This window comes from Prinia subflava, chromosome 8, assembly GCF_021018805.1.
Source record: "Prinia subflava isolate CZ2003 ecotype Zambia chromosome 8, Cam_Psub_1.2, whole genome shotgun sequence".
In the NCBI taxonomy this organism is placed as follows: Eukaryota; Metazoa; Chordata; class Aves; order Passeriformes; family Cisticolidae; genus Prinia; species Prinia subflava.
Window position 1 is genome coordinate 329,893 of NC_086254.1, and position 26,908 is coordinate 356,800.

The following is a 26,908-nucleotide window of genomic DNA, read 5'->3' on the forward strand; positions in this document are numbered from 1 at the left end:
AGGGGAGGGGAGGGAGGGGAGGGAGGGGAGGGAGGGGAGGGAGGGGAGGGACGGGAGGGACGGGAGAGAAAAGAAAAAAAAGAAAAAAGGAAGAAAAAAAAAGGAAGTCATTTTTGGCCATAATTTGGTAAAGAAAAATGCACTTCAACAAGGTCTGCCTCACCATGGGAATTCTGTCAACCTGCCTGTCAGTGGACTTCAGGTAAAGTACAATTAACCAGTATGGCCTGGGTGACAGGGAAGGGTAGCTGCTGTTCCTGCAGTTTGACACTGGCGGCAGGACTGGAATGGACCTTCCAGAGGCTTGGAAAGCTCCTCACTGTGCCACAGCAGCCACACCACTCCTACACTTCAGATTTAGCAGATGAAATGTCTCCCTCAATTTGCTTTTCCCCCACAGTTTAGGCTCCAGAAGATCCTGACTTTCCAAGGTCATAGGTGGACAGGGATATGCCAACGTTCCACTCATGGATCCAGTTGCCCTCGGTCGTTTGACCCCAGGGCTGGCAGGAAGTGCCAGCACAGACCATGTCAGGGAACTCCAGGGAGGCACAGCTGTCCCCTTTTGGAAAACTTGCCTTATTTATGTCTTCAGCACTATCTTATCCCAGGAAGCACAAAGTTCTTTGCTTGTAGGGAAGAGGCATCATCTCCCAATCAGTTACCATGGAATTTATGCAGAGAAAGACAGATATCCAGATTGAAAGGCCGTCAGAAAGGAGTTCTGCACACCGTTAGGAAGGAGGCATTGCCATCTAGTGTCGGGCTAGGAAAGGGCTCGGAACACACTGGCCCTCCAGCGGGAGCTGAACTGGATTATCCCAGTGGGTCACTTCAGATCAGGATATTCCAATTGCTTCTACAATTCACCTCTTAGTGCCAACCCAACTACTACTGACTGAGGAGACAGTTTTAGACCCTTCTGTGAAAGAGCAAGGCCAAGAAGGTGGACAGACAAGGCCACCTGTGATGCATGGATGGTTGGAAAGCCCCAGCTGGTATGACTGTGGAAGTCCGAATCATGGAATGGTTGAGAGGGGCCTTAAAGCTCGTCTTGTTCCACCCACTGCCATGGGCAGGGGCACTTTTCACTAAGGCAGGGTGCTCTTAGCCCATCCAACCTGGCCTTGGACACTTCCAGGGATGGGGCAGACACAGTTTCTCTGGGCAACCTGTGCCAGGGCCTCACCACACTCACAGGTAGGAATTTCTTCCCAATATCCCATCTAACCCTGCCCTCTGGCATCCCCCCTTGTTACTCCAGCCCCTTGTCCAAAGTCCATCTCCAGCTCTCTTGGAGCCTCTTAACACTGAGGCATTCCTGGAGCCTTCTCCAGGTGAACACCCCCAGTTCTTCCAGCATGGCTCCAAAGCAGAGGTGCTCCAGCTCTTAGAGCATCTTTGACTCTGCACTTACTCAGTCTCAACCACAGCCCCATGTTCTGAGCACACAGAGTTCTAGAGTTTGCGCCAAAGCTGGTATTATTCAGCAATTTTAAATCTAGCATCAACATTCACAGGAGTGTTCAGCCAAAACAAAGAGTACAACAACCTGCTGCCCACAAACGGAGCCAGCTCTACAGACTCCATTTCAAATTCGAGTTCCTTTCAGGCATTAATCACTCTTACACAATAAACTGGCAAAAGTCATGCCAGCTTTAGTGCTTAAGTTGGTTTATTTCCTCAGAACAAAAATATCAAACATATTTTTTTTGAGAACAACCTGTGTAAATAGAAAACTTCATGGCATTCTCCTCCCACTTACAAATTCTCTGAAAGCAGCCTGGAATCTACCTGCAAGAGGCAGGACATCAGGAAAGAGTTTTCTTCAAACTTTGTGCATGGGAGAAGAGAAGGAATTTACTCAGACCCTTCCTCTCTCCAACAGCAGGACTTAATTATTCTGGAAACTGCCTCAAAACATGGCAAACAAACCAAACTTCAGGAAAATCAAGTTGTGTATAAACACAGAACTTTCACTTCAGTCTCTCAAAGTAAGACAGTGCTCCTGCCCCTTTTTCCAAAACTTGTATATGATGCTGAGATCTCCATGTGCCCAGAGCTGGACAGCTGGAACAGTCCTAGGATGACAAAGTATCACAGTCAGTGTTTCCCCAGCATCACCTGTACAGTTTATTTATTTTCAGCTCTGAATCATCCATGGTTACCAGCACACACATCCAGTGGCCCTGTAAGAAACACCTAGAATTCCATGGCTTAGCACAAGTGTAACAAACACAGTGAAATTCCATTAAAAATCCATTCAACTTCCTCATGAAAGACTTGGAGAAAACAGAGTATCAAGTGACAAGAGCTAAAAACGAGCCAGGCCCCCTCATGGAAACCTCCAGAGTACTCCTTGGGCCACTTCCTTTCCTACACAGGGTCATCCATGCTTCCCATCACTTACGCTTTTCCACCCTGGTTCTGAGAAACTGAACCCTGGATACTTACTCTGCCTTTGGGAGAAAGGTCAATCTTGTACGAGACACAGGAATTTCTCCTCAACCCAGATTTCTATTGTTTCTCCCCATATTTCCCTGCTCCCAGCCCCTTCCTGCTGCAGGACAGGAGCACTGGAAGGTATAGCCATCTAGCTGCAGCCCAGCACCAGATCACAGAGCACAGCCAGCACTTTGGGCAGTCATTACCTCACCTCATCACTCCCACTTGCAGTTGGGTCCTTGACAGTCTTGGAGCCCTGGCAAGAGGAATCACAATTTCCACATCTAGCAAAACCTCTTTCTTTCATCTCAGCCTCCACCCATACCTCCCCTTCTTTAGGGTAACCTGAAGGAAATCAGTACCTTGGTGCAGCATCAGCTTGGTCTGGATAACAACCAGGACTGTTTAAGCAGTGATTCCTCCCCCCCAAGCTCTAAATTTCACAGGGGAACATCTCTGGTCACTGATCAGGACTTGGCTCACCTACTTCACCTTCTAATGGCTTCACTTGAACTTGTTGCCAAAAGCTCACCTGCTCCTCCAGTGCCTCTCCCAGGTGGGCTTTCCCTCTGCTCCTGCAGAAGAAGCACCTTCCTCTCCCTCATCCTCAGGCATATCCAGCACCTTTCCCTGTGTCTGGTGCCACAGGTCACATCCTGCTGTTCTTGATGTAGCTGCAAGTGGCTCCTCTCAAATACCAACACAGAAAAACTCCTACTGAAAGTATTTCCCCAATTTGTGAGCACAAAAGGCACCAAAATACTGTTGGAACATAAACCTTGTCTCTCTCTCTCATCCACAGGATTACCAGCACAAGGAAAAACAGAACAAATGAAAAACCAAGGAAATCCTTGGAAACCTTTCCCCAAAACAACCCACTATCTGTTTCCTACAGGAGCTCTGAGGATTAAAGGATCTCATCCAAAAGGTGCATGACCTGCTCACAGCTCAGGAATACCATGACCCCAGATGCATTTTTATACTCTTCCAGCATCCACATGCCACCACAGCTGGCCCAGCCAGCTCAGCTACAGTGGCCATTTCAGCACATGTAAATCAAATTATTGGTAGCAAAATAGGGAAGCCTGTTCCTTAGAGGATATCAAGTTACAGGCTGCTAACCAAGAGGCAAACCCCACCCCTGGGAAGTGTGAGAGAAATAGCCTCTTTACAGACTAAAAGAGAAGATGAAATTACATGATGCTCAAAATCCACTCCTCATTTGTTACACATCCTTGAAAGGCACCACAGGATCACGGGGTAACTGGGGCTCTGAGGAACATCAGGACTCTCCAGCCCACCCCCAATGACTCATCTCCCTCTGCTGACCCTGGAGCAGTGGAATCAGAGACACACAGAACCTATGATCAAAGGCCACCCAGCCAGAAAACTGGGTCTGATTCAGGACAATGGGCCTCTTACAAAGGCTATCCTCAATTTAAAGTTCAGGATAATGAAAGCACAGAAGAGTTTAGGAACTTTCAAGACTGCCAGAAACACAGGACTGAGACTTCCATCCTACCACAAACAGGGATTTAGTGCAGTCACTGTCCTGGTTCATCCACACTCACCAAATCCCATGTTACAGCCCCATTTAATAGGCCCCCTTGTACTGCCAAACATCTCAGAACCAGGGGTACACGAGGTTCCTGACACACAAGATACCCATTGTCAGTCCAGGCTGGCAGCACTTTCCAGAAGAAGGGGGAAAGGAAGTCCATATAGAAGGAAAACGACTGAAGGACATTCAGCTGATCTCCTCCTTGAAAATGAATCAGAGAGAGAAACGCTTAAATCATTTGTCCAGTTCTCAGCAGAAAGTTCTGTCAACCAGGAGAAGGAAAGAAAGGCTTCAAGTGGGAAAAAGGAGTCCTCATCCTTGATGTGCTACAGTGTTCTGTGCATTGTTAGACTAAAGCATCCCTGCTCCTCCTAAAATACAACTGACTTCCACTCTGCTTCTTGTCAGTCTAATCCCATCCCCACGCAGCAGCTCCTTGACACGTTCCCAACAGGAATACTTCAAAGCTGATCACTGGGTGTTCCCACCAGTGTCAGCTGTGGTTTGGGTTTGGAACAACTGTTCTAATTTGGAGCAAGCCTACAGCTACTGAGGCTTCTTGTGCATCAGGAAACTAAAGGATCAGACCAAGAGGTTTCTGGTTTCATGGCTGCTATTTGAAGTACTAAAGTCTTTATGTGCAGCTAATTAAAAAAATATTCAAACTGAAATCCTAAAGCCATTTCAGGGAGTGTTTGATCAGTTTATCTCTTGCGTTTATACCCAATGGCTCCACAATCAGAAGAGAAGTGGGGGGGAACCACATGGCCCTGCAAACACAGGAGTTGGATGGGGTTTGATACCAGTGCTGCTCCTGATGGAGGAGAACGGCACACTCCAACCAAAACCCTTCTCCAAGATTTGTTTCCTTCACTAAGGCAGGTCGGAGCAACTCAGCTACGAAACCCCACAAGGCACATGCAGATTTCAAAGGCCACACCCAAGCCTGTTAGTCTCAGTTATTTTAACTTATCCTTCAGAACTACAAAGCTGATCATCAATTCACAGGGAGTAACACACCAGGTCACTTATAATCACAGTCACTTTTACTCTGCATTAAAGCCACAATTAACAATTAATGCATAACTAAGGCTTTTAAATTTGTTTAAGCTGCTTTTCTGCACAAAAAAACCTGCAGGTGCATCTTCCCCAGCTCCCCTTTTCCTGCCTCCATCTCTAGAAGGGCTGTAGGGAAGCACCAAACACAGCAGAGAAAGTTCCTGTCAAAACATGAGGAAACTGAAAAACTCAGAATTGTGCACTTAAACACTGCTCCTGGCAGTTCAGCCCTCACTGCCCCCATGCCTTGAGGCAGCAGCTCTCAGAATGTTGCACTGGGATAACCCTGAGTGAGAAGAGCACTCCTCAAGGCAAGTATCCAAGAAATGAGGCTGGTGGTGGCAGTCCGGAAAGCTTTCATATCTCAGAAAAGTGACCTCAAAGGCTATTCAGAGAAATGCAGCCTCCTCTCTTAGGGGAAACAGAACATCTCCTCTTTCATGCTTCTGTTCAGATCTAAATGGGATTCACAACTGAGCATGGAGAAGAAAGGAAGGGAAGGGAAGTTGTGACTCAGTAGCCAGAAGGATAAAGCACATCCTACACCATGGTTCCACATAAACCTGGCTGGGAAAGCAGATGTTATGTGCACGCATCAGCAAAGAGCCAAAACCATGAACAGCAACTCTCTGAGAAGTGCTCTTCACTCAGAGCCTGACCAGCCCCACAGGCACTGCCACTCTGGAGAAAAACCACTGTGACCAGGAGGGAACAATCTCGTGGACTCCGTGAGGGGTTCCTGACAGGTTGTGGTGCTCTGGAGCACTGAGATGAAAATCCAGCAGCACCAGACTGCTCTCAGCAGCTGATAACATTATATTATTATGTGCTGGGCAATCCACCCTGACACCAGGAGAGGCAAAGCTATTTACAATGCCAGCCTATCCTGATTTATCTGGGCATGAGGCATTGCCATCCCAGGGAGCTTTCTCTAGGCACACAACATGCCTTAGGGAGAAAATTCCCTAATTACAGACCATTTATATGCTCTCTGTGGAAGTGACTCTGCAGTCAGCCATGCCCTCCTCTTTTCTCTGTAAGTGTTCTTTAGGGATGTCCAGCTGTGGGGGCTTCAAGTGGCCACTCCAATGGTTGAGGTGGCTGTGGATATACCCTCAGAGCATGGCAGCACACACGCACACACACTCACCCTTCCCACATCCAAAGTCAGAGCCCCATCACAGATGCCCAAATCCAAAGAGGAAAGTGGAAGGAACAGATATGCTGCTCTTCTCTTCTAGAGCCAAGCTACATGAACTTCAACTGCCATCTGAAGATTTGCACTTAAACACATTTTTTTCCTCAGGACTCTTTTGCTGATCCAAGTCAATTTGCCGAGATCCTCAGGTCTGCAAAAGATCCATAGTGAATTCCAAGAACCTCCTGTATGCCAGACAGACAACTCTGTGGCAGGAGGAATTCTCCAGAGATCTGTAACAAGTCTTGACTCCAAAGGCCCTGAATGCTGATGACAAGCACTACCATCTCAAACCTAAAGTGATGGAAGTCAGGTCTGCTTAGATCTGGCATAAGACAAGGATACATAAAGCAAAAAGCAAGAACATAAAGCAGAGCTCTTTCCATTTCTTTTTGAAAGGTGTGAAAGCACACCTTTCAAAAAAAACCCCAAATCCTTAAAACTGCACCCAGCCAAAGCAGCAAAACATCTTGTTCAGAGAGCAAGAGGTCTCCTAAGAGGTGCAATTATGGGAAGGTGAAAGAAGTGGTGAACTCTTCAACACACACTTCTGACTCAGGAAGTACTTCATCCAGCAAGTTGGGGCTGAAACTGATCCTTGGAGCAGCTCCCAGTCTTTCAAGTGCTTAGATAGCCTTTAAGACAATAATATTCAGCATTCTATGGAATCAACAGACCCTGATAAAGCAGGGTGGGCTTATGCAAGAGGCATATTAAGGTCATGTCTATTCTTACTGGAAATAACTCTTGACCTCTGCAAACCAACTCTCAACAGTGCCAAGACACTCCCTGCATCTGCAGCATAAAGCCTTTCCAAAAGCTCAGTCAATATGGAGCACTTGTGGGGATTTCCTGGTGCCAACAGCCAAAAACATCATCTGTTTGCAAAGTGCTGCTGTCAATGTGTCAGACACAGACACTAGTGCCCAGGTGCTGTTGTGGCAGGGATGCAGCCCCCTATTCTATCAGGTACTCTGTGCTGCTGATAATGGAAAAGACACTCCTATATGGAGCAGCTGAGGGAGCTGGGAAAGGGGCTCAACCTGGAGAAAAGGAGGTTCAGGGGGGACCTTGTGGCTCTGCACAACTCCTGACAGGAGGGGGCAGCCAGATGGAGGTCAGGCTCCTATGGAACAGGGACAGGACAACAGGGAAGAGCCTCAAGCTGTGCTAGGGAAGGTTTAGTTCAGATATTCTGTAAACTTTTTTCACAGGATGGTTAGTCAGGCTCTGACAGAGACTGCCCAGGGCAGTTGTAGAGTCTCCATCCCTGGGGGGTTTAAGAGATGTGTGACACTTGGGGACAAGGGTTAGTGGTGGCCTTGGCAGTGCTGCGGGAACAGGTGGACTCTGTGATCTTAGAGGGCTTTTCCAACCTCAACGACTCTGTGATTCAGTGATTCCATGCACAAGTGAACAATGGTGAACAAGGCTTGGGAACTCACAAGCAGAGGAATGTTTCTCAAAATGACAATGAACACTTTTGAGGGCCCTCAGCACTTTTTTCATTAACTTCAGCTGTCCCTGTGTCATCATAGCTACTGCAATGCCCAAGTAGAGCACTTAAAACTGCCCAAGTTTGCTCACTAGAGCAGAGAGTTGGCAGGTCTCAGGACTCGGACTAGCACCCTCCTATAACCAGGAGAGCACTTCCCCTGAAGTATCAGGACAGTAATAAGCATCCATGATAATTTAAAAGCCCTGGATTATAGACTAAGAAAAACAGATAGGACAAAGATATCTCTTCTGTTAGTTCAAAGGGAAAGTCTGGAGCCTCCAAAGCAGCAGGACTGGTGCCGAGACAGGGCACAAATCGAGGGGGAGAGGAAGTCGGCCTTAAAAATTATAACTCAGAGAAAAACTTGGGATAATTATGTGCCTCCTTGCTGCTGGAAGTGAGGGATAGTGACTCTGAGTGCTCTGCAAAGCTAAAACTTCATAAAGAAATTCCCATCTTACACAAAGCCAATTCTCTTTAAACTCCACCTTCATGATAAACCAGCTGTCATCACGGGACTGAAAAGAGCACGTTCTTCATGTTCTACTGATTTGTAACATCAGAATATTTCATATTAGATATTATATTAATTATATTTATATTAGATATTTTATTAATCTAATTTTTTTAATTAGATTTGCCTGCTGGCAAAACCTCACACAAGGAGTGTGTGGCATTCTCAGCCTGGCCTTCGCAGGACCAGTGCCACATGACCGTTAGTAGGCAAGAACTGGAGGAGAACAGAATCACAAAAGGGTGGAGAAACCCTCTAAGATAAGTCCAAAAGACCGAAGTCCAGCACCACACGTTCACCACTAAACCATGTCCTGAAGTCCCACATCCATGCATTTTTTGAACACTTACAGGAAGGGTGACTCCACTACTGCTCTGAGCACTCTATTCCAATGCTTTACAACCCTTTCAATGAAAATTTCCCAAATAGCCAATCTAAACCTGGTACAACTTGAGGCCCTTTCCCCTTGTCCTGTCACTTGTCACCTGACAGTAGAGCCCAACCCCACCTGGCTCCAACCTCCCGTCAGCGAAGTTTCCTTTCAGCACTGCAGGCAGGAATCTGCTCCTACCTCACCTGGGAGCTTTGTGTTTGAGCACAAGAGGAAATTACAGGCTTTAGGCACTTCCTAAATCAGAGAGAACAGTTGAGGGCCCATCCTTGGATGAGGCTGGAGGACCAATACTTCACCAAGGCCTTGAAGGACAGGCACAGTGGGACACTGGGATATTGCACAGGTCTCTGTCCTTTCTGTTTCACATAATCTTGTGACTTTTAAGTCCTGGCCAGACCTCCCAGTCTGAGCAAAGCCTAGTGCATCCAAACCCATGTCCAATACGTTCACTGGGAAAGCATATCAGGGGTCCCTAAAACCAGGTGCTGCAGTAATTTCTCCAGTTTCCAGAAGAGATCAGAGCCCAGGATCTTTCCAGAGAGGTATACAGGTACTATTGCAGGTAGGAATTGCAGAAATCCTTAGAAAAAAAGTTCAAGATGCTAGAAGAGGAGAGAACTGGAGGGAAAACAAAATCCCCAACTCAACAACCTCATTAAAGCTTTTCTCCTTCCTCTGCTTAACAAGGAGAATGCTTAATTAAGTCCTCCTTCAAGCCTTCCCCCTCACAGAGCAAGGCTCAGCAGAAAGCACTGATTTAACAATTGCCTCTGCAGCACAGGACACATCAGTGGGCCGGGAATTTGCATATTCTAAAGGAGGAGTGAATTGCTGGTTCTCTGTTGTTGAGTCACAGTGAGGAGGGACAAAATCAGCAGGAGGTACACTTCAGATCTGCTCAGGAATAAGGGAGAGCAGGAGGGGAAGGAGTAAGTTGCTGGTTATTCCAAGTCTGGAGCTTTCCCAAGGCAGGATTGTGTTATGCACAGACTTAGTTTATTTGCAAGCCTCTTGCAGCTTACTAGGTCAGTTCAACTGGCAAATGATGCTGATTTTCAGCCCAATTATAGTCACTTCCACCTGGTGACACAGCCTCAGTTCTGCAGCCAATTCTTACCCATTAATGCCACCAGAATTGGCAGAACTTGAAATTCGTGGCAGTCACTGGTGACCTCAAAGATACTGTTTCCTGACATAATTTCAGCCTTATTTGTTTCCACTGGAACATCTCCCTGTGTGTTCCCAACTCCTGGGACTACTTCTCCTGTGTACTAAGCTAAGATACACATTAGAGATAAGTTTTCCACTCTGGCTGACTTATAATCAAAAGCAAGAGCTTAGAGACTGATCCTCCTGGTACAGAACTATCACCAAGGATCCTCTGCTAGAATCCAGACATGGCTAGGGAAGTTGTCCCTACTCCTCTTGATTTAGTTCTCTTATGAAGAGCAACACAGCAACACAACAATGGGAAATTTATTTTTTTTAATTTTCTGATGGGTCTTTCAATCAAAACAGAACGAAAAGCTCCAAAAAGACAGAGGCCTCAAGCCCACCATTCTGCAGTTTAGGGGACACCAAGGAGGACTTCCAGCTCTGCACATCCCAGGAAAGTAGGCTCTACCTACCTGCACCACACAAAGTGAACAGAGACAGGTAAATAAACCAAACCCTGAGAGGAGCCAGCTTGAGACCCAAGAGATTCACAAGGAACTGCAGCAGGATGGATTTAAAAAGGAGCTTGTGCTTCTATGTCTCCCTCTGAGTACTTCTGAATTCCTCCCAAGAAGCACCTCAAGCAGCCTTACATTTAACCAAAGGGAAAGGTTTATTCTGACCCGAAATTCCATTCAAAAGGTAGGAAACGTGTTCCAAGCAAGATGTTTGTGGCAATTAGAAGAATTGGGCTCTACAGCTGGCAGGGGATACAGAGGTCACGGAATGGTTTGGGTTGGAAAGGACCTTAAAACCCATTAGTTTCACTCCCTGTCATGGATAGGGGCACCTTCCACTAGACCAGGGTGCTCAGAGCCGCATCCAGCCTGGCCTTGAACACTTCCAGAGATGGGGCAGGCCCAGTTTTTCTGGTGAACGTGTGCTGGGTCCTCACCACGCTCACAGGAAATAATTTCTTCCCTATATCCAATCTAAATCTCCCCTCTTTCAGCTTAAAGCCATTCCCCCTTGTCCTATCACTGCCAAATCCCTCGCAAAAATACCAGGCGGAAGGAAGATGCTCAGGTATACACCCAGGTTTGAGTGTAATGATACAAAACAGCCCTGGATTATTCAGTACAGAGAAATGAGCTTTGCTCCTGGAACACCAAAGGCACAGCAGTCCCACCTGGGAAAGAACTCTGAAGCAACAGATGGATGCAACAATGATTAGGAGGGAAGAGATGCCACAACTGCAGCTCTGAGCTATTCAGGAGCTGGGCCACAGGTCAGCTCAGTGCTCCACAAGTACCTGTCAGCTGGAACATAGGGAGGTTTTCTGTAATTTTTTTGATTCTACTGGTCCATTAACCATGGACTGCAGACAGCATTCCCAGCCTATGTCTCACTCAGCGTCTAACAGAAAATGGATGAAGCTGGCCTGCCAGACTGGCCCAGTACAGCCTGTGGCCTAAACTTAACTGGTACAAAGCTGCTGGAAAACACTAAAGAATGTTCTGCCTCAATTCTGACCAATTCCCAGTGTCTTTGACAGAGAGCGGGAGCTTCTGCTGGAACTGCTTTGCTCCTATCTGAAGGTATAATGAAGTTTTAAAGCAGCAGCCCAACCTCCAGCTCGCACAGGGCCCTGCAGGATTCTCCTCCGGCAAAGGATTAATTTTTTGTCATGAATGAACAGTAGAATTTTTTTGGGGATCTCAGTGATTTATGTTCATCTGGGAGACTTAGTTTACTTTTAATATTGCAACAAAAATCAGCCTCAAGGAAGCTTAGAAATACTTTTGACTGACAGCTACCTATCATCTGTGTAACGTGGGAGAACTCCACACACAGGAGTCAGTGGATAAACTGGTTGATAAGCAGCTTAGCTCAACCCTTAAGCTTGCTTACAGGAGAGATTTCTGCCTTTCCCTTTGTACTTCTCAGTCTCCTCTAACCAAAATCACTGGTTTACTTACACCAGATGTGTCAAAATCAGCACCTTCAAAAGATGCTTTTGGGGAAACGAGAAGGCACACAACTTCCCAGCAGATCACCACAGTCACTCTGACTCCCACCACAAACCAGGCCTAGCTGATCACAGAGCCCCACAAGAGCTTCCCAGGTCAGACACCACCAGGGATGAGACCCAAGGCATCCAAACTGCCAACCTAATGAAACACAGCAAGTGGAAAATCAGGGCCTCTTGCCAAGACTAGAGCTACAGACTTTCTGCACAAGACCTCATCAGTCTTACATCCCCTTTCAGAGTTCCTTTCCTGAGGGCAGGCACCTGCTAACACAATAAGTCCCATCCCAAACCCAGGGCAGGATGACTTGTACTCTGAGGCCACATTGGACCAGAGCACAGGGGCAGCAGGAAGGGTAAAGGCTCCACAAGGAGGCATCTCCAGCCAGGAGAAGGCTGTGCTCCTTTAGGAAGCAGCACTCAATCCAATCTCTTCTTCAAACGCTGCTTTAGCTTTCTCACAGGCACAAAGAGACAACTTTAAACACCAGAGCTGATGGAAAGGCTGCCAATATTCATTTTTCTGCTAGCAAAGAGGTATCCTGTATTGCAGGAGAGACAACAGCAGCAAACTGATGGCCCTGAGCTGGGGATGGCTCATGACAGAAGGATGTTGTCATTTGCCAGAACTCTTTCCCTAGGGCTTCCCCCAAAGCAAGAGACCAGCAAAGATTTTCACTCCTGCCTACACCCTCTGAAGACTTTGAGAAAAAAAAAGAATGATCAAAGAGCCTTTGTGCATTTATAAACCTGTCAATTTTGCTAGAAAATTTAAGGCTTTAAAGAGTCCAAAACATCTACTTGAAATTTTCTATCCAAACAGACTTCTTTTAATACTTTAAAAAACCTCAGAAATAAAATACTTAGATTTTTCTGAAGCGAGGCACTCCAATAGCTACAGACAGAAGCACTGGAGGAGAGGAGGAAATCCAGTTCTTAAGTTTGACAGGAACTTTTTTTCCCCCTTTCTTTTAATTGGCAGAGAAATAAGACTACAGAACCATTCTGACCAGGAATAGCTAGGATGAGCTGCACAGGAAACAACAAACCAAATTTACTCAACTGCTGGCAGTTTCAAGTCCCTGTCCCACACATGCTTTGCCTCACAGGAAAGATTCTCCAAGGTGATGAGGCAGGAGTATTCCACCTCACCATCCTCCCCTTCCTCTCCACACACTCCCAACACTTTCTATTTTGTCTCTAAAAGCCTCCCGCGCATGAGAGAAGCAGGTTCCCCACCTGAGAACACTACATGCATGACAGGTTTTGGGAGAACTCAGCCTTTTTCAAAACCTGGTTACCTTGATTTCTTCTCAGCCATAAGAATTGAGAGGGTCAAACATCTGGCAGCACATTTCTTTCTCCATTTTCACATACTCCTTGTAGTATCTGCAAAGTAGAGCACAGGATGGCATAAGGGGCTGGAGACTGTTTGGGCTACCCTCAGTGTCACAACCTGAAAATAATGTTATTTTTTGGATATAAATAAATTAACATAATGGAAAAGTGTGCTGGCAGCAGAGACACAGTGCCTCCAAGCCCTTCTTTCTGCAATGTCAGGGAAAGAGAGCTAGAAACGTCATGCCTCATCCCCAGATCTTGGGTCTCTGCTCTGCTTGGGACTATTTAGATCATTTGCCTTCTATGAGACAGGCGCTTCCTATACTAGTTTTGGAAGCATGGGACAGTTCAGAGGAATCCCACCTGTGTACTGTGGGATACCTTAGTGCATCCTTATGCAAGTTGTTTTAGCACCCAGGAACACTGTCCAACTGCCATACAGCAGGGTATTTACCATGGATATAAGATCTGGGCAGAGGACGAGCAGGAGATAGCAGGGATTTGTGTCTGGACTAAGTGGACGGCAAGGCAGATGTTTCCTCCTCCATTGTCTTGTCCTTGCCAGCATTATAGGATGGCCAAAGCTTTGCAGTCTGCTCCATTTGAACTTCTCCAAGCACAGCATCCTCTGCTCCCAGTGCTCTCACCTCACTGGTAAGGAATCCCTGAGCTGCAGGGTGACTCAGTTTGAGAACACTGTCCCAGGGATCAGTGGCTGCCCACGAGTTTGGCTTTCCTGCATCTGCTGCCATATAAGGCCAAAAGAAAAGGGGTTTGTGCAACACACTAGAACCATCCCCAGTGAGAGGCTGGCTCAGGCTCTCTCAGCTGCAGCCCTCAGCACCCTTGGGGCCCAGAACCTCAGAGGGTGTGAAATCCTGGCACAGCAAATCTCTTCTAGTAAGTCTCACACATAAGTTGCTGATCAAGGATGCAAATGATCAAGGATATGGCCTATTCCCACACCTATGACAGCAGGAAATCCAAGAGCCCCTTGTTTGGAGGAACAGATTAATGCCAGATATTGGAACAACCCAAATTCCTTCTGGTTTTGATGCAATGCAAGTCTTCCAATAAAATTATCAGCTTCAGCAGCAGAATTTGCACCAAATCCACCACAGCTGGTGCCAGACCCATTCTACATACCTCCCACCCTGGATTCTGCCTGTTGTTCTCCAGGAGATTTCACCAAGAACCTGTTTCAGCCAGTAAACAGATACATTCCAAAGCTTTGTCTTAGACAGCAAAAGGGAGTTTACTGATTACCACACAACATTGCTTTTAACAAAGTATAAATGTACTCAGTAAGGAAGTGAAAAGCCACTAAGAACAAGATTTTGATTAATATTCCATTTCTGAAGCATTTTTCAGATCACACTACAAGTTCCCAGGTAAGGGCAGGCTGGCAACATTACATATCTAACCTGAGGTAAAGCTTCATTAACAACACCCAGTAACACTTGCTTCATCTGTTTCACACTAAAAAAATTCCACTCATTATCACAGGCAAAAGACCATTCCTCCAGTGCTGCGATCCAACATCAGAAAGACATAGAGCTGCTGGAGCGAGTCCGGAGGAGCCCATGGAGATACTTCAAAGGCTGGAGCCCCTCTGCTCTGAAGACAGGCTGGGACAACAGGTGTGTTCACCTGGAGAGGACTCCAGGAAGACCTCAGAACCCCCTCCTCTGCCTAAAGGGGCTCCATGAGAGCTGGAGATGGACTTTGGACAAGGACAAGAGGGAGCAGCTTCCCACTGCCAGAGAGCAAGGTTAGATGGGACATTGGGAAGAAATTCTTCCCTGTGAGAGTTGTGAGGCCCTGGCACAGGCTGCCCAGAGAAGCTCTGGCTGCCCCATCCCTGAATTGTTAAAGGCCAGTTTGGACAGGGCTTAGAGCATTCTGGTGTGGTGAAAAGAGTCTTTGCCCATGGCAGTGAAATGACCTTTAAGGTCCCTTCCAACCCAAACCATTCCATGGTTAAAAGCAAAAATTACAGCAGTTTTAACAGGCAAGACGACAGTGGCACTCAATTCTGATACACGCACACTCACTAAATGTGCTGCTCTCTACAGAGCTGGAGCTGACAAAGGCAGAAATGCCTTCTTGCTTCCCGGCCACACCACCTCAACAACATTAGCAAGATTTCTCTTTTATCTACCAACATATTTCAAACAAATCTAAGTGAATACATGAGACTTCTAGAACCAGGCCTTCTAGCACTGCACATGTACATGCCCCCAAGAGCAGCCAGCCAGATCTAGTTTAAAACTAGTTTAGAACTCCCTGCCATCAGTGGACATCAGGTAGCTCCATACCCAGTGGGAGATCAGGATGAATACAAGAGATTAATTTAAATTTTTTAGACCAGCAGCTAATACTGCCTTCAAGCTCTTTGTACTTCAGAAGTAACAGAATAAATTTGAAGACTTGGTATTATGAATGACAGAGTATTAAAGACAACAGGGATACACAGGACAGAACGGCCCTCTACCAACACATCCCCTGGTGGAAGGCACTCCGCCCACCAGACTGGCTTTTCCAGCAGCACCAACCATTCTTTTTAGATGTTAATTGCTGCCTTTCTGCAAGTGCCTGGTAGTGATGTACAGAAGAAGGTTTGTTTTCAATGGCTGCTTTGTGAGCTCCACAGCTGAGGACAGCATCACTCCTGCCTCAGCAAACAGTGCCAGGAGGACAGCACCCACTTTTGGGAGAAAGCTAATACTTTTGGCAGTTTCAAATGAAGAGCATCATGAGGACATAGACAAGCATTAGTAATGTTTTAGTGGGGCTGGAGCATGACTAAAGCTGGCAGGATAGTCCTGTACTCAGTCTGTGAGCAAAGGAAGAGTTCATCTTCAGGGCTGTTCATTTATTATCTCCAAGATGGCAAGAAATTCACTTTTAATCAATATCAGTATTATGCATTGAAGCACTTGCAGTGCAGAAAAGCTGCTGAATTTAACCATCACATGTTAAAGGGAACAAAAATCATACTTATTGAGAACATTAACAGCTGGAGCATCAGCCAACTGTCTTTCATGGGATTTGAGCCATTTTAGTAGCCCCTACATCCCTGTCCTCACCTTGATCTGCTCACAAGTCAGGCAACACACATCCCACCAAAGAAATATATGGAAAAGGTAGGTGTTCTCAGCTCCTCACTTGCAGCTTCTGGGCCTGAAAAATGTTTCAAGCTGTTTTCTCCACATGCATTTTCCCAAGTCACTTATTAACGCAATTGTTCGGGGGTTTGGAGGGTTTTTTTACATTTTAAATATTTTGGAATGGGTATTTACAGCCTGTCCAAACACTCTCTCTTCCCCAGGCATGGAAAGGAGGGCTCTCACCTTGCCAACTTCTTCAGCTCATTGTTGATATCACGGTTGAAGGGCTGGATGCATTGAGCTCTGGCCAGGAAATCCCGGGATTTGCTGTACTCCCTCATGTAGAGACAAGCCTGTCATGGAAAGAAGATAGATACATCACAAGATAAATAAAGACCCACTGCCCTTCTTCAGTCCTTGTGCAAAAATAAACATTCCTGAGACAAATAACTCAGGAACACCCCAGGAAAAGCTCCGTGTGATACATTACCAGAGAGCCAGACTTTCCAAAAGGGCAGATGCAGACAAACCACCTTGACTGCTACAGCAGCCCAGAATTCAGAGATTCTCCTCAGTTCATTCTGGGCTCCCTCCACAGCCAGGCTGGGATGTTCCATGATGATTTATTTGCCCACCTGGCCACACCTGAACAGCGCTTTGGCATTTCCTTGGTCCATCTCCAAGGCTAACTCCCCGTATTTCAAAGCTCGGTCAGCACATTCCAGTTTCAGGTAAGTGAGTGAGAGATTCAGGAACAGCAGCAGTTTGGAAGCATTGATCTGGCTCTGCTCTGCCTTACTGGAAGACCTGCGACCCAGGATGGAGAGTGCCTGAGTAGAGAGAGAAAACCAGCCAGCACACAACAAATCCATCATGAAAAGTGAGAAATCCATCTCATCCAACAGCTACACCCACGTTTCTGTTCACTTAGGAAACTTAAAATAATAACAATCGGAACTCTAAATACAAGGCATGGCACTCTCAGCAGGACTAGTCATGCTGGCCATATAACAGGTTTAGGAGCTTACCATGGAATACAGCAGAATAAAAAAAGACTCAGGTCTCAGATATTAAGGATAAATATGGAAATCTTACAGGGAAGAAGGCAAGTCAAATTACTTTTGTTTCAAAAATACCAAGCAAAAGCAATCTTGAATCATCTCTACCTCTGAAAAAGTAGCAGATGCCTTTCAGTTTGAGAATAACTGAGCATTTACCCTGTCTGGAGAGGGAACTGAAGAGGCTCAGGCTGGGAAAAAGGATTGGGGGTACCTTCTCACTCTCTACAATTCCCAGACAAGAAGGTGCAGTCAGATGGGAGTCAGGCTCTGCTCCCAGGAAGCTGGACAAGACAAAGCAGCCTCAAGTTGCAGCACAGGAGGTCTAAGTTGGATATTGGGAAAAAATTCTCACTGAAAGTGTTGTCCAGCCCTGGCACAGGCTGTTCAGGGCAGTGGTGGAGTCCCCACCCCTGGAGGGGTTTAACAGCCCTGTGGATGTGGCACTTGGGGACATGGGTTAGTGGTGGCCTTGGCAGTGCTGGGGAATGGTTGGACTTCATGGTCTCAGAGGGCTTTTCCAATCAAAATGATTTTGTGTCTATTCCTTCATTTACCACTGCTGCTCACACAAAACCAGATGTGCAAACCCTGTTCTGAAGTAACAAACTATGCCTGGAAAATACCACAAAGTTATTTGATCTATAACCTGTACCTGTTGTGGTAAGCTAAAATAATCCCTTCCTTCACAGCTTTCCAAAATCCCAGCCCACATTTTCCTGGTGCCATACCCTCTTGTATCTGTCCTTGGCAATCTTGAAGCACTGCTTATAGAAGAAGTAGTTGCCAAACTCTCTCTCCGTGGCTGCCACTTTCAACACCTTTTCTAGAGGAAGTCTATCCTGCTGTTCCTGTGTGAAGAAATACATGAATTACAGCTCAAACTAAAGAAAATAGGCAGAGAACTCAGACAGGACAGTCCTGCACAGCCCACTCCTACTCACAGAGCAGAAGCCAGGTCCTTACCAAGGCCAGGCCACCACCAGGTGGTATCTCCCCAGCCATGCTGAAACTTGACAGTGTTCTTGGGCTGATTATTCCTAACAAAGAGGTCAGGAAGTTCCCCAGGCCCAAAGGGGGACTGAAAAAAGCAGGAATGTGTCCTTAAAACCTGCCCAACTCTTTCAGTGCACAGCTGAGTTAACACAAATGCAGCCACTGGCACAAAGCTGCTTGAAACATTATGTCGCTCTAATTGCTCTCAGGCCAGCTCTGGGGCAGCCTGGCACTCCCAAAGACCCCAATCGGCAAAACAAAAACCCCAGCAATCATTTAAAAAAATATAAAAATGGAGGCATAGGTTTTCTTCTGGGCCCACAAGTTGGAACCAGCGCATAGAGAGAGGTCAGTCAGCCAACATGGGTGGGCAAGGGGCAAGGAGGGAGCACAAGTGTGGTTTGCTCACAGGGCTCTGGGGAAAAATATGCCTGTGCAGAGGCTGGAGGGGGCTGGAGGGCCTCCCCCATTAGCTTCTTCCTCCACTCACTGATCCACCACCACAGCCCAAAGCCCTTCTTGACATGAAAAGGTGAATTAACAATAGCACAGTTACCAGGGAGGAAAGAACAGGGAAGGAACACCTGGGAGAGGAGCCAACAGGTAGAGACAAAGCGGGGGCTGCTGGTGGGGCACTGGAACACTGCAAACTGAAGAGGATTGTTACAGACAGCTCCTTATTGTTCCTTAAAGAAATTCCCGGAAGTTGGTGCCCTCTAGTGCTACCATGAGGTTTCTGGTAAAACTAAAAATAAATGGGAGCCATTCCACTGACTCCATCCAGCACAGAGGAGTGAACAAAGGCAGATCCCACCTTCCCCCTTTGCATGGGAGGGCAAACAGAGACAGACATGAAGGGACACAAAAGGCAGGCATGTGGAACAGAGCAGAGCTGGAAGCCCAGGGACTGGATACTTGCAGCAGCATAACACATGTAGCACACAAGCCACAGCAACTGTGAGACAAGACAACGATGGTGCACCCTCCAGATTTCAGTCTCAAGCCTCATTAAGGGAACTCACATAAGTCAACTCAAAGAACGTGTCACACTCTTCTGAGTCTATGAAGTCCAGCAACTCCACCTTGAAGAGGACCGTGGTGTTTGGGGGGATGGAGGGAGGACAGCCCCGCTGGCCGTAGGCGTATTCTGGAGCAAGGACAAACAGCGCAGCCTCTCCTTTGGTCATAGACAGCAGCCCGATCTCCAGCCCCCACAGCGTGATGTCTGTCACGAGGGGTGGGACAGGTGAGGTTCACGAACACCAACACCCTCACACACACCAAACAATGTCTCCTTAAGCCTGAACAAAAAAATCCCTGAGAACTCCTGTCTCAGCAACTACAACAGCCAGTTGCTCCAGAGAGGATTATCAGGGCAGCCTGTGGTGGGACCAAACATGTGGTATTGCAAATACCACAGTGGGATGAGTTGGAAGGGGCTTTAGAGATCATCCAGTCCAAGCCCTGCAACTGCAAGTACACCTTCCACTAAACCAGCATGCTCCAAGACCTGTCTGGCCTGGAAAACATCATCTCCTCTCAAGAGATTTAAAACTACCTGAGGGCAGGTGGGAAACACCTCCCTACCACTCCCAGGCAGAGGGTAAGCAGGTCCAGATTCCTTCTCCCATGTGAACCAGGAGGATTTAGGACTCCATGAACTGTTAAACATTTCAAACAACCTAGGGACACCAAACAGCACTTAAACTGAAATGCCATAATACAACCCCAGGTCCCAAAATGCCTTAATACAATCCCAAGCCTCGGGACAAAGTTTGTGCTTCAAACCTACCTTTTCCAAGTTTCATCAGCCTTGGATACTTGATGTTCCCGTTTGAACAGAAGAGTTTATTCCAATTTCCAAGGTATCCGGAGTACTTCACTGTACAGCCCAAAGTGAGGAGTGGGGAGAAGGGAAAAGCAAGAGTTTGATTTCATAGCCCATAGTGGCAACATCAGGAGCATACCAGCAGCTGTAACCACCCAGTTATCCTGCTTCTCTTCCATTCTGCTATAGAACGGCAGAGGCAGCACAAACCCTTTTGTTTTACACCAAAAACCTGGTCACATCCAAGCAGCCAAGTGCTGTGTTTCAGCATCATTCCCAGACTAAGCAGCTGCTTCACAGTCCTGAGTTATTTAAGAGATGTGATTTTGTGCTTTTAAGAATTGGAAACTTCAGCTGAGCAAATTAGAATGCCCCAGTTACATGCAGAAATACTTAAAAATAATCCCTTAACTGAAGCTGGAACTCTGGAAATTGGAACAAGGGGGAAAATGTACCGCCACCCCAAGTTCTGCATCTGTAACTCCAGTCCTGCCTCAGAAAATATACTGTAATGGGCCTCTCTTTACACAGTACCAGGGCCCTGCACTTCAGGAACTTCGAGCTTCAAACTACTCTGTGAGCACAGATGGGCCCTAGAAATCCTTCTTTCTGCAAGGTCAAGATGCCTTTTCATTTAATGTGTCAGCCACAAGAAGTTAAACAGGGTATCCCAAATGTTAAAATACTGATGAGGAGATAGTCTCTGCTTCAGAGACACACTACAGTATAATATCAGCACTTTTAAGTCTTGTTGTGGTCTTTGCCACCAGCACCTCAACATCAGAGTCTTGGAGGATCTTTCCCAACAGTCTCTGCCCCCTTTTTTTTCCCTTGGCACATGCTTCAGGTCCAGCCACACCGACCAAACCTCACACCAAGACACAAGTGACAGATGAGCACCAGACCCTCACTCCAGCCTACACTTCCAAGGACTTTTGCTTTCTTAGTACAGCTGAACACAGACTAAACTAAGCAATTCCTATTTAAAAGCGGCTCAGATGGTTACTGGTGCCTCAACTACCTGTGAATTCAGGCGCAACATTACTGCAGAGCACGCTGAACCTCCCCCTGGGCAGCCCGGCCGAGCTCAGGCAGCCTCACCCCAGGACACCAGCCATGGTGAGACTGCAAGAATCGTGGAATGGTTTGGGTTGGAAGGGACCTTGAAGATTCAGTCCAACCCCCTGCCCCATGGGCAGGGACACCTTCCACTAGAGCAGGTTGCTCCAGCCTGGCCTTGAACATTTCCAGGAATGGGGCAACCACAGCTTCCTTGGGCAACCTGTGCCAGGGAACTGGGAGATCCTTAACAAGGTGCCTGGCCCTGGCCACGGGACCTCCCACGGCCCGCAGGAGGCTCCGGGGGCCCCAGACCCAGCTCTACCTGCCACGGAGGCGGATGGGGGCACGGGATGACCGGTGCCGGGGCGCAGCTGCTCCTTGCGCACCCCTCCATCGCCGGTGAGGTCCTGCAGGGATTGGAGAGACTCCGAGGCCAGAGACAAAGAGGGTATCGAGGCCGAGGTCGGGGTCAGTGCCAGAGCCCACGTGGGAGTCGAAGCCGGGTCCATGTCCTGCCACCCGGCCCCGAGCTCCTCCTCGCCCGCCATCATGGCCGCGCGGCGACTCTTCCGCGCCTCACCCGCTCCGCCAACGCCGCCCGCCCAGCGTGGCGCCTCCAGCCAATCACGCTCCAAGGAGCGACCTCGTCCCAAGGAGCAGCTTTAGAGCCACGCGGGAATGGACACGCCCCTGCGCGGCTCTGCACCAATGGAAGATGAAAAGTCACGGACCGCCGCGGTGCACGCTGGGGGGTGTAGTCCGCGGCGTGCACCGCCTCTGCACTTCGTTAAAACAAAAATCCCGAACCAAACCAACCCAAAACTCAAAAACCAAAACCAAATTCCACAAAAACAACATAAAAAACCCCAACCAAACTACAACAAAAACCACACAACTACAAAAAACACACACCAAAAAAAAAAAAAAAACCAAAAAAACCAAAGCAAAACCCAATCAAATAAAACCCCACACCAAAGGAAAACCAAAACCATACCCACCACCAACCAATCAACCAAAAAAACCAAAACTAAAATCAAACAAACCCGCCCCAAAAAAACACAAAACAAAACAAATAAACAAAAATAACAACCAACCAACCAACCAAAAACTAATAAACCCCCAAACCAGCCAACCAACCAACCACAAACTACCACAGGCAAAAACCCCAAACTGGTTTCAAATTACTTTGTAAGTTTGGCCTTCTTCAGGCACCTGAAATTGTATAAATGCAAAATGAATGAGAATATAAAATAAAAGCAGAAAGAAACCCACATTCTTGAGAATTTTTGAGATCACCACAAAAGAACATAAACCCAAGTTTTTTATTCACAGAAGCTTATAGAAGGAAGGCAGGAAGGCAGGGGAAAAGACAGGAAGGGACATCCCCACAGCCTGTCCCCAGCCCCTATTTGGAGAGAAGGTGCTGCATTTTCTGCTTTGCTGTGTCCGGAAGACCTTCAGTGTGAAGCTGGGTGAGAGCCCCAGGCTGATCCTTCCCTCACCACATTCCCAAAGTTGGACACTTTTCCAGGGAGGAGACAGGACCATCCCCAGCTCCCCAGGAGATGCTGAGAGGGAAGCCAGGGGATGGGATCATGATGGGATTCATATGAGGGATGCTCATAAGCCAAACACATCCGTGAACCAGGAATTATTTATTATATGAGAAACTATATTTTTTCACAATCATACAAAATAATTCCTTGTGCTTTGCCCCACACAGTATGAGCAGTGTTTGTTTTCCTGTTTTTTCCCCAAAGCATAACAGGTTTTCGCCAGACAACAAAAAACCCCCACCGGTTTAACAACAACAACAGCAAAATTGTAGTTAATAGCAAAATTAACCTAGCCGATAACAATATCTTAAAGCCAAGTTGCTTTAAACTTAGCTGATAATAAAGGGCTTTGGTGAGAACATTCTCTCTGTTGCAGTGGGGATAAAGGAAGTCCCATGGGGATCTGGGGATCCTGGCTGCTGTCAGAGGTAAAGACAGCCAGCTCTTCTCTTGGTCCTGCCCAGTGATGTGCTGTGTGTGCCCACGCATGGCTCCAGGCAGCCCTTCCTGGGGTGTGCAGGGACAGGGGGATAAGAGCCTGCCTGGCTCTCCTTGGGAGCAGGAACATCCCGGAGGGGCTGAGGCTGCAGGACGGGAGCCACTGGGGTTCCCATCCTGAGGAAGAGCTACCTTGTCTGACCGGGTCCCACCAGCTTGACTGGGAGAAGCTGAGGAAAGTCCATTGGGTCCATGCACTGGGAGAAGCGGAGCTGGAGAAATCTGTGCAGGCTACCTCAGTGGTTGGGTACTATTTGGGTCTCTTTGAAGTGTTTTTCTGTGAGTACACGGAGCACCTGAGGCTAGTCCCTCTGCTTGTGCTCCGGGGTTATCTGGTGGATGTTGCCATGAATTTTCCTGGTTTGCTGAGCGTTCATATTAAAGGAGAAATGTGCAGTTTCTCACGCTGGTGAATTGTAAACACAGGACCATGTTTTGTAAATATTGGCAATGTTATGAATACTTTCTCCAAGAGAAGGGGAGGTTGAATGACAGCCTCCTGGACCAATGTGCAGGAGAGGTGGCGATACCCTTCTCCAATCCAAGGTGGTCACCTTGCCACAGATATATAATGGAAAAATAAACTAAGGGCAGGTCTTCTGCCCTGCTGCTGTTGATGCACCCAGATCTGTGTCCCCAGTCTGTTTTCCTGGTTGGGCCTCCACGGTGATAGGTGGACACTTGAGCTTCTCTTGATTCACCCCACAGCAATGTGTGACACCAGCCCAGCTCAGGTCACAGCCTCTCCTTTCCCTGGGGAAGTAACCAAGTCCCTGACTTCAGGTTTGTTTTCTTCAACTTCGGGGCCACGTGTTTGACTTGCCCAGGAGTCTGCAGTTCTGTCTCAACTACGAACAGCAGGGAAGGCAGTGCTGCCTGAGCCTTACAGCTTGGAAACACACCACCCTGTGCTCCCTGGAGCTGACAGAAGAGGCTGGGATTTCAGCTCACATCTTTTGGGGAAGAGCATGGAACATGGAAACAAATTTCAACGGGGTGAGTTCTGCCTCAGCTTCCCAAATCCAGCTCTCCTGTCTCCAAGATAAATGTTTTTAATGTTTTCCTTCTGCTTCTTGCTTAGATGTATCACTTGAGTGATGCCAGTCTTTCTGAGGATGTCCATGGGCTGAAATAACTCCAAAGAGATCTGTGGGAATTCATACAGGGACAAGACTGGAATTTTTCTGTGGAAAATGCCTCCTGGCTGTGTCTGGGCCCTGGGACACAGGCAGGAGTCCACTTCAGTCTGACATCCCTGCCTGGGCCCAGGTGGAAACAGCTTGGGGGTGACTGCTGACACCTTGGGCAGACCCAGGACACATGGCCAGGTGTGGGCCAGGTGTAGCCACAAACCCATTATGGGTAAAAATCATCATCTCAGACTTTGTTTGGAGTTTTAAGGATGGGTTTGCAACTCTCCGTTCTGCTGATCTTGTTCTTGGAAGCAGTGTTTCCCAGCCACGATCTGTGTGGAAAGGTGGCAGGATGGCTCAGAAGATGAGCACTGACACGATGGAGGAGCAGCTGCTCTGTCCCATCTGCTTGGAGATGTTCAAGGAGCCACTGATGCTGCACTGTGGTCACTTGTCCTGTCAGCCCTGCATGCTGTCTCTCCCAAGAGTGCTGGAGGGGCAGCTCCTGTGCCCTGTGTGCTGCCAAGGAGTGGTCTGCAGCTCCCTGGCACCCAGCATTGTGCTGGCCTGTGTCATCAAGGTGCCAGGGCAAGGACAGAGCCCACCTCAGTCTTGCCCAACGCATCCCACAGATGCACAGGCATAGAACCGTGGAATGCTTTGTCTTGGAAGGGACCTTAAAGACAATCTCATTCCACCCCCCTGTCATGGGCACGGACACTTTCCACTAGACCAGATTGCTTCAAGCTCCATCCAACCTGGCCTTGGAAACTTCCTGGGATGGGGCTGGATGGGCCATAGCTTCTCTGGGCAACCTGTGCTAAGGCCTCTTCACCCTCATGGGAAAAATCTCTTCCATATATCTAACTTAAATTTCCCCTTTTTGAGTTTGAATGCATTTCCCCTTGATCTATCCAGTTCCTGATGAAAAGTCCTTCTCCAGCTTCCTTGTACCCCCCTTCACATACTGGAACTTCCTCTTCTCCAGACTGAACAGCCCCAGCTCTCTCAGCTTATCTCAGTTAAAGCTGTGGCAGAGTTGTCCTCCTGTAGAAACCGTGGTGCTGCACAAAGCGCTCCATCATAAAGAAGAATCCTTTCCCTCTCCTCTAAGGACATAAAATGTCAGCCTTGACCTCAGCATCCTCATCCCCAGTCTACCACACTGAAACACAGCTTACCTGCCAGGATGTCCCCGTGGAAGGGTCTGTATGCCTGAAGAGGGTGAGCTGTGAGTGTTCAGGGTCTTTGTGGCACATCCTTCCAAATGGAGTTTGAGGTGGATGGGCTGGTTGCTGGCTGACACAGGAACCCTCTCTCAGAGAACAAGCACAGCTGGAGCCAAGTGGGCAGCCATGGTGAGAGGCTACTGAATAGGTCAATGGGGGCACAAAAGGAGCTGAAGAGCTGTGTGCAGGCAGCAAGTCAGTCCTGGTCTTTCCAGCTACCCAGGGCAGTGAGCTGGCATGGGGGACTGTGTGCCCAGTCTGCTAGGGAGAGACACTGCCTAGGGCCATGGGCTGAGGGGAGCAGGGCACCTAAGGGGCTCAGCCACCCTGCACACAGCCCAGAAGTGGCTCCTGCAAACTGCAAAGGGTTACCAGGGGCCTGGCGCCTTGGGCCTGTCACCAAAATGCACAACCAGCCTGTGCCAACCAGAGACCAGGGAACAAAATACACCACCACCAATGTATACGTTTGTTCTTGCTTCTCTGCCAAACTGAGGCTCCTGAATGTGCCTTTCCACAGGTTCAAGTAATGTAGAATCATGGAATATCCTGAGTTGGAAGGGACCTACAGGGATCATTGAGCTCAACTCCTGGCCCTGTACAGACACCCCAATAATCCCACCTTGCACCTGAGAGCATTGTACAAATGTTGCTGCAGCTCTGGCAGACTCAGGGCCGTGCCCATTCCCTGGGGAGCCTGTTCAGTGCCCCAGCACCCTCTTGGGGAAGCACCTTTTCTTCATTTCAAACTAAACCCTCTTGTGACAGTGACAGAGCCATTCCCTCAGATCCTGTCATTAGGATGAGATTCTTCCACCCTTTGATTGTTCAGCTACTGAACAACAGATGACTGATCCCCAGCACCCACTGCTAACCCTTCAGACCTTGCAAAGCAGTTCTTTCCTCTCCCTGGAGGCAGGTGTCCCTGGAGCTGGTCGTGCTGAAGTGACTGATCCATCACACCAGATGGTCCTGGGACATTTTCAAAGCCATGTCCAGGTTGCTGGGATATTGCCTTATGGTATCCTTTACTCTCCATATACAGCTCTGAGCTTCCTGGAGCAGATCCCTCTTTCCCAGAGCAGATCCCTTTCCCGGAGCAGACCCCTGGGCTGGGCATCTTTTGCTCTGAGTGCAGCATGAACACCACAAAGTCTGCAGCAAATCCCCACCAATCCAACGCCCACAGGGTACTACAGGGTCTAACCACTAGTAATGTCAGTGTGCTTCCTCATGCAGGGACC

The 26,908-nt window shown here is 47.8% G+C and overlaps 1 protein-coding gene across 1 annotated transcript; it reads right to left on the reverse strand.

Annotated features, from left to right (window-relative positions):
- Positions 1 to 1,669: 1,669 nt before the first annotated feature.
- On the reverse strand, positions 1,670 to 26,835 carry FKBP6 (FKBP prolyl isomerase family member 6 (inactive)). Its single transcript, XM_063402313.1, has 8 exons — positions 21,571 to 26,835; positions 20,151 to 20,240; positions 19,381 to 19,583; positions 18,094 to 18,213; positions 16,940 to 17,134; positions 16,548 to 16,657; positions 13,155 to 13,242; positions 1,670 to 2,081 (listed from the first exon to the last, which is right to left on the reverse strand). Exons 1-7 carry the CDS (start codon positions 21,797 to 21,799, stop codon positions 13,167 to 13,169), a joined length of 1,023 nt encoding a protein of 340 aa, XP_063258383.1. The 5' UTR covers positions 21,800 to 26,835; the 3' UTR covers positions 1,670 to 2,081; positions 13,155 to 13,166.
- Positions 26,836 to 26,908: the final 73 nt, after the last annotated feature.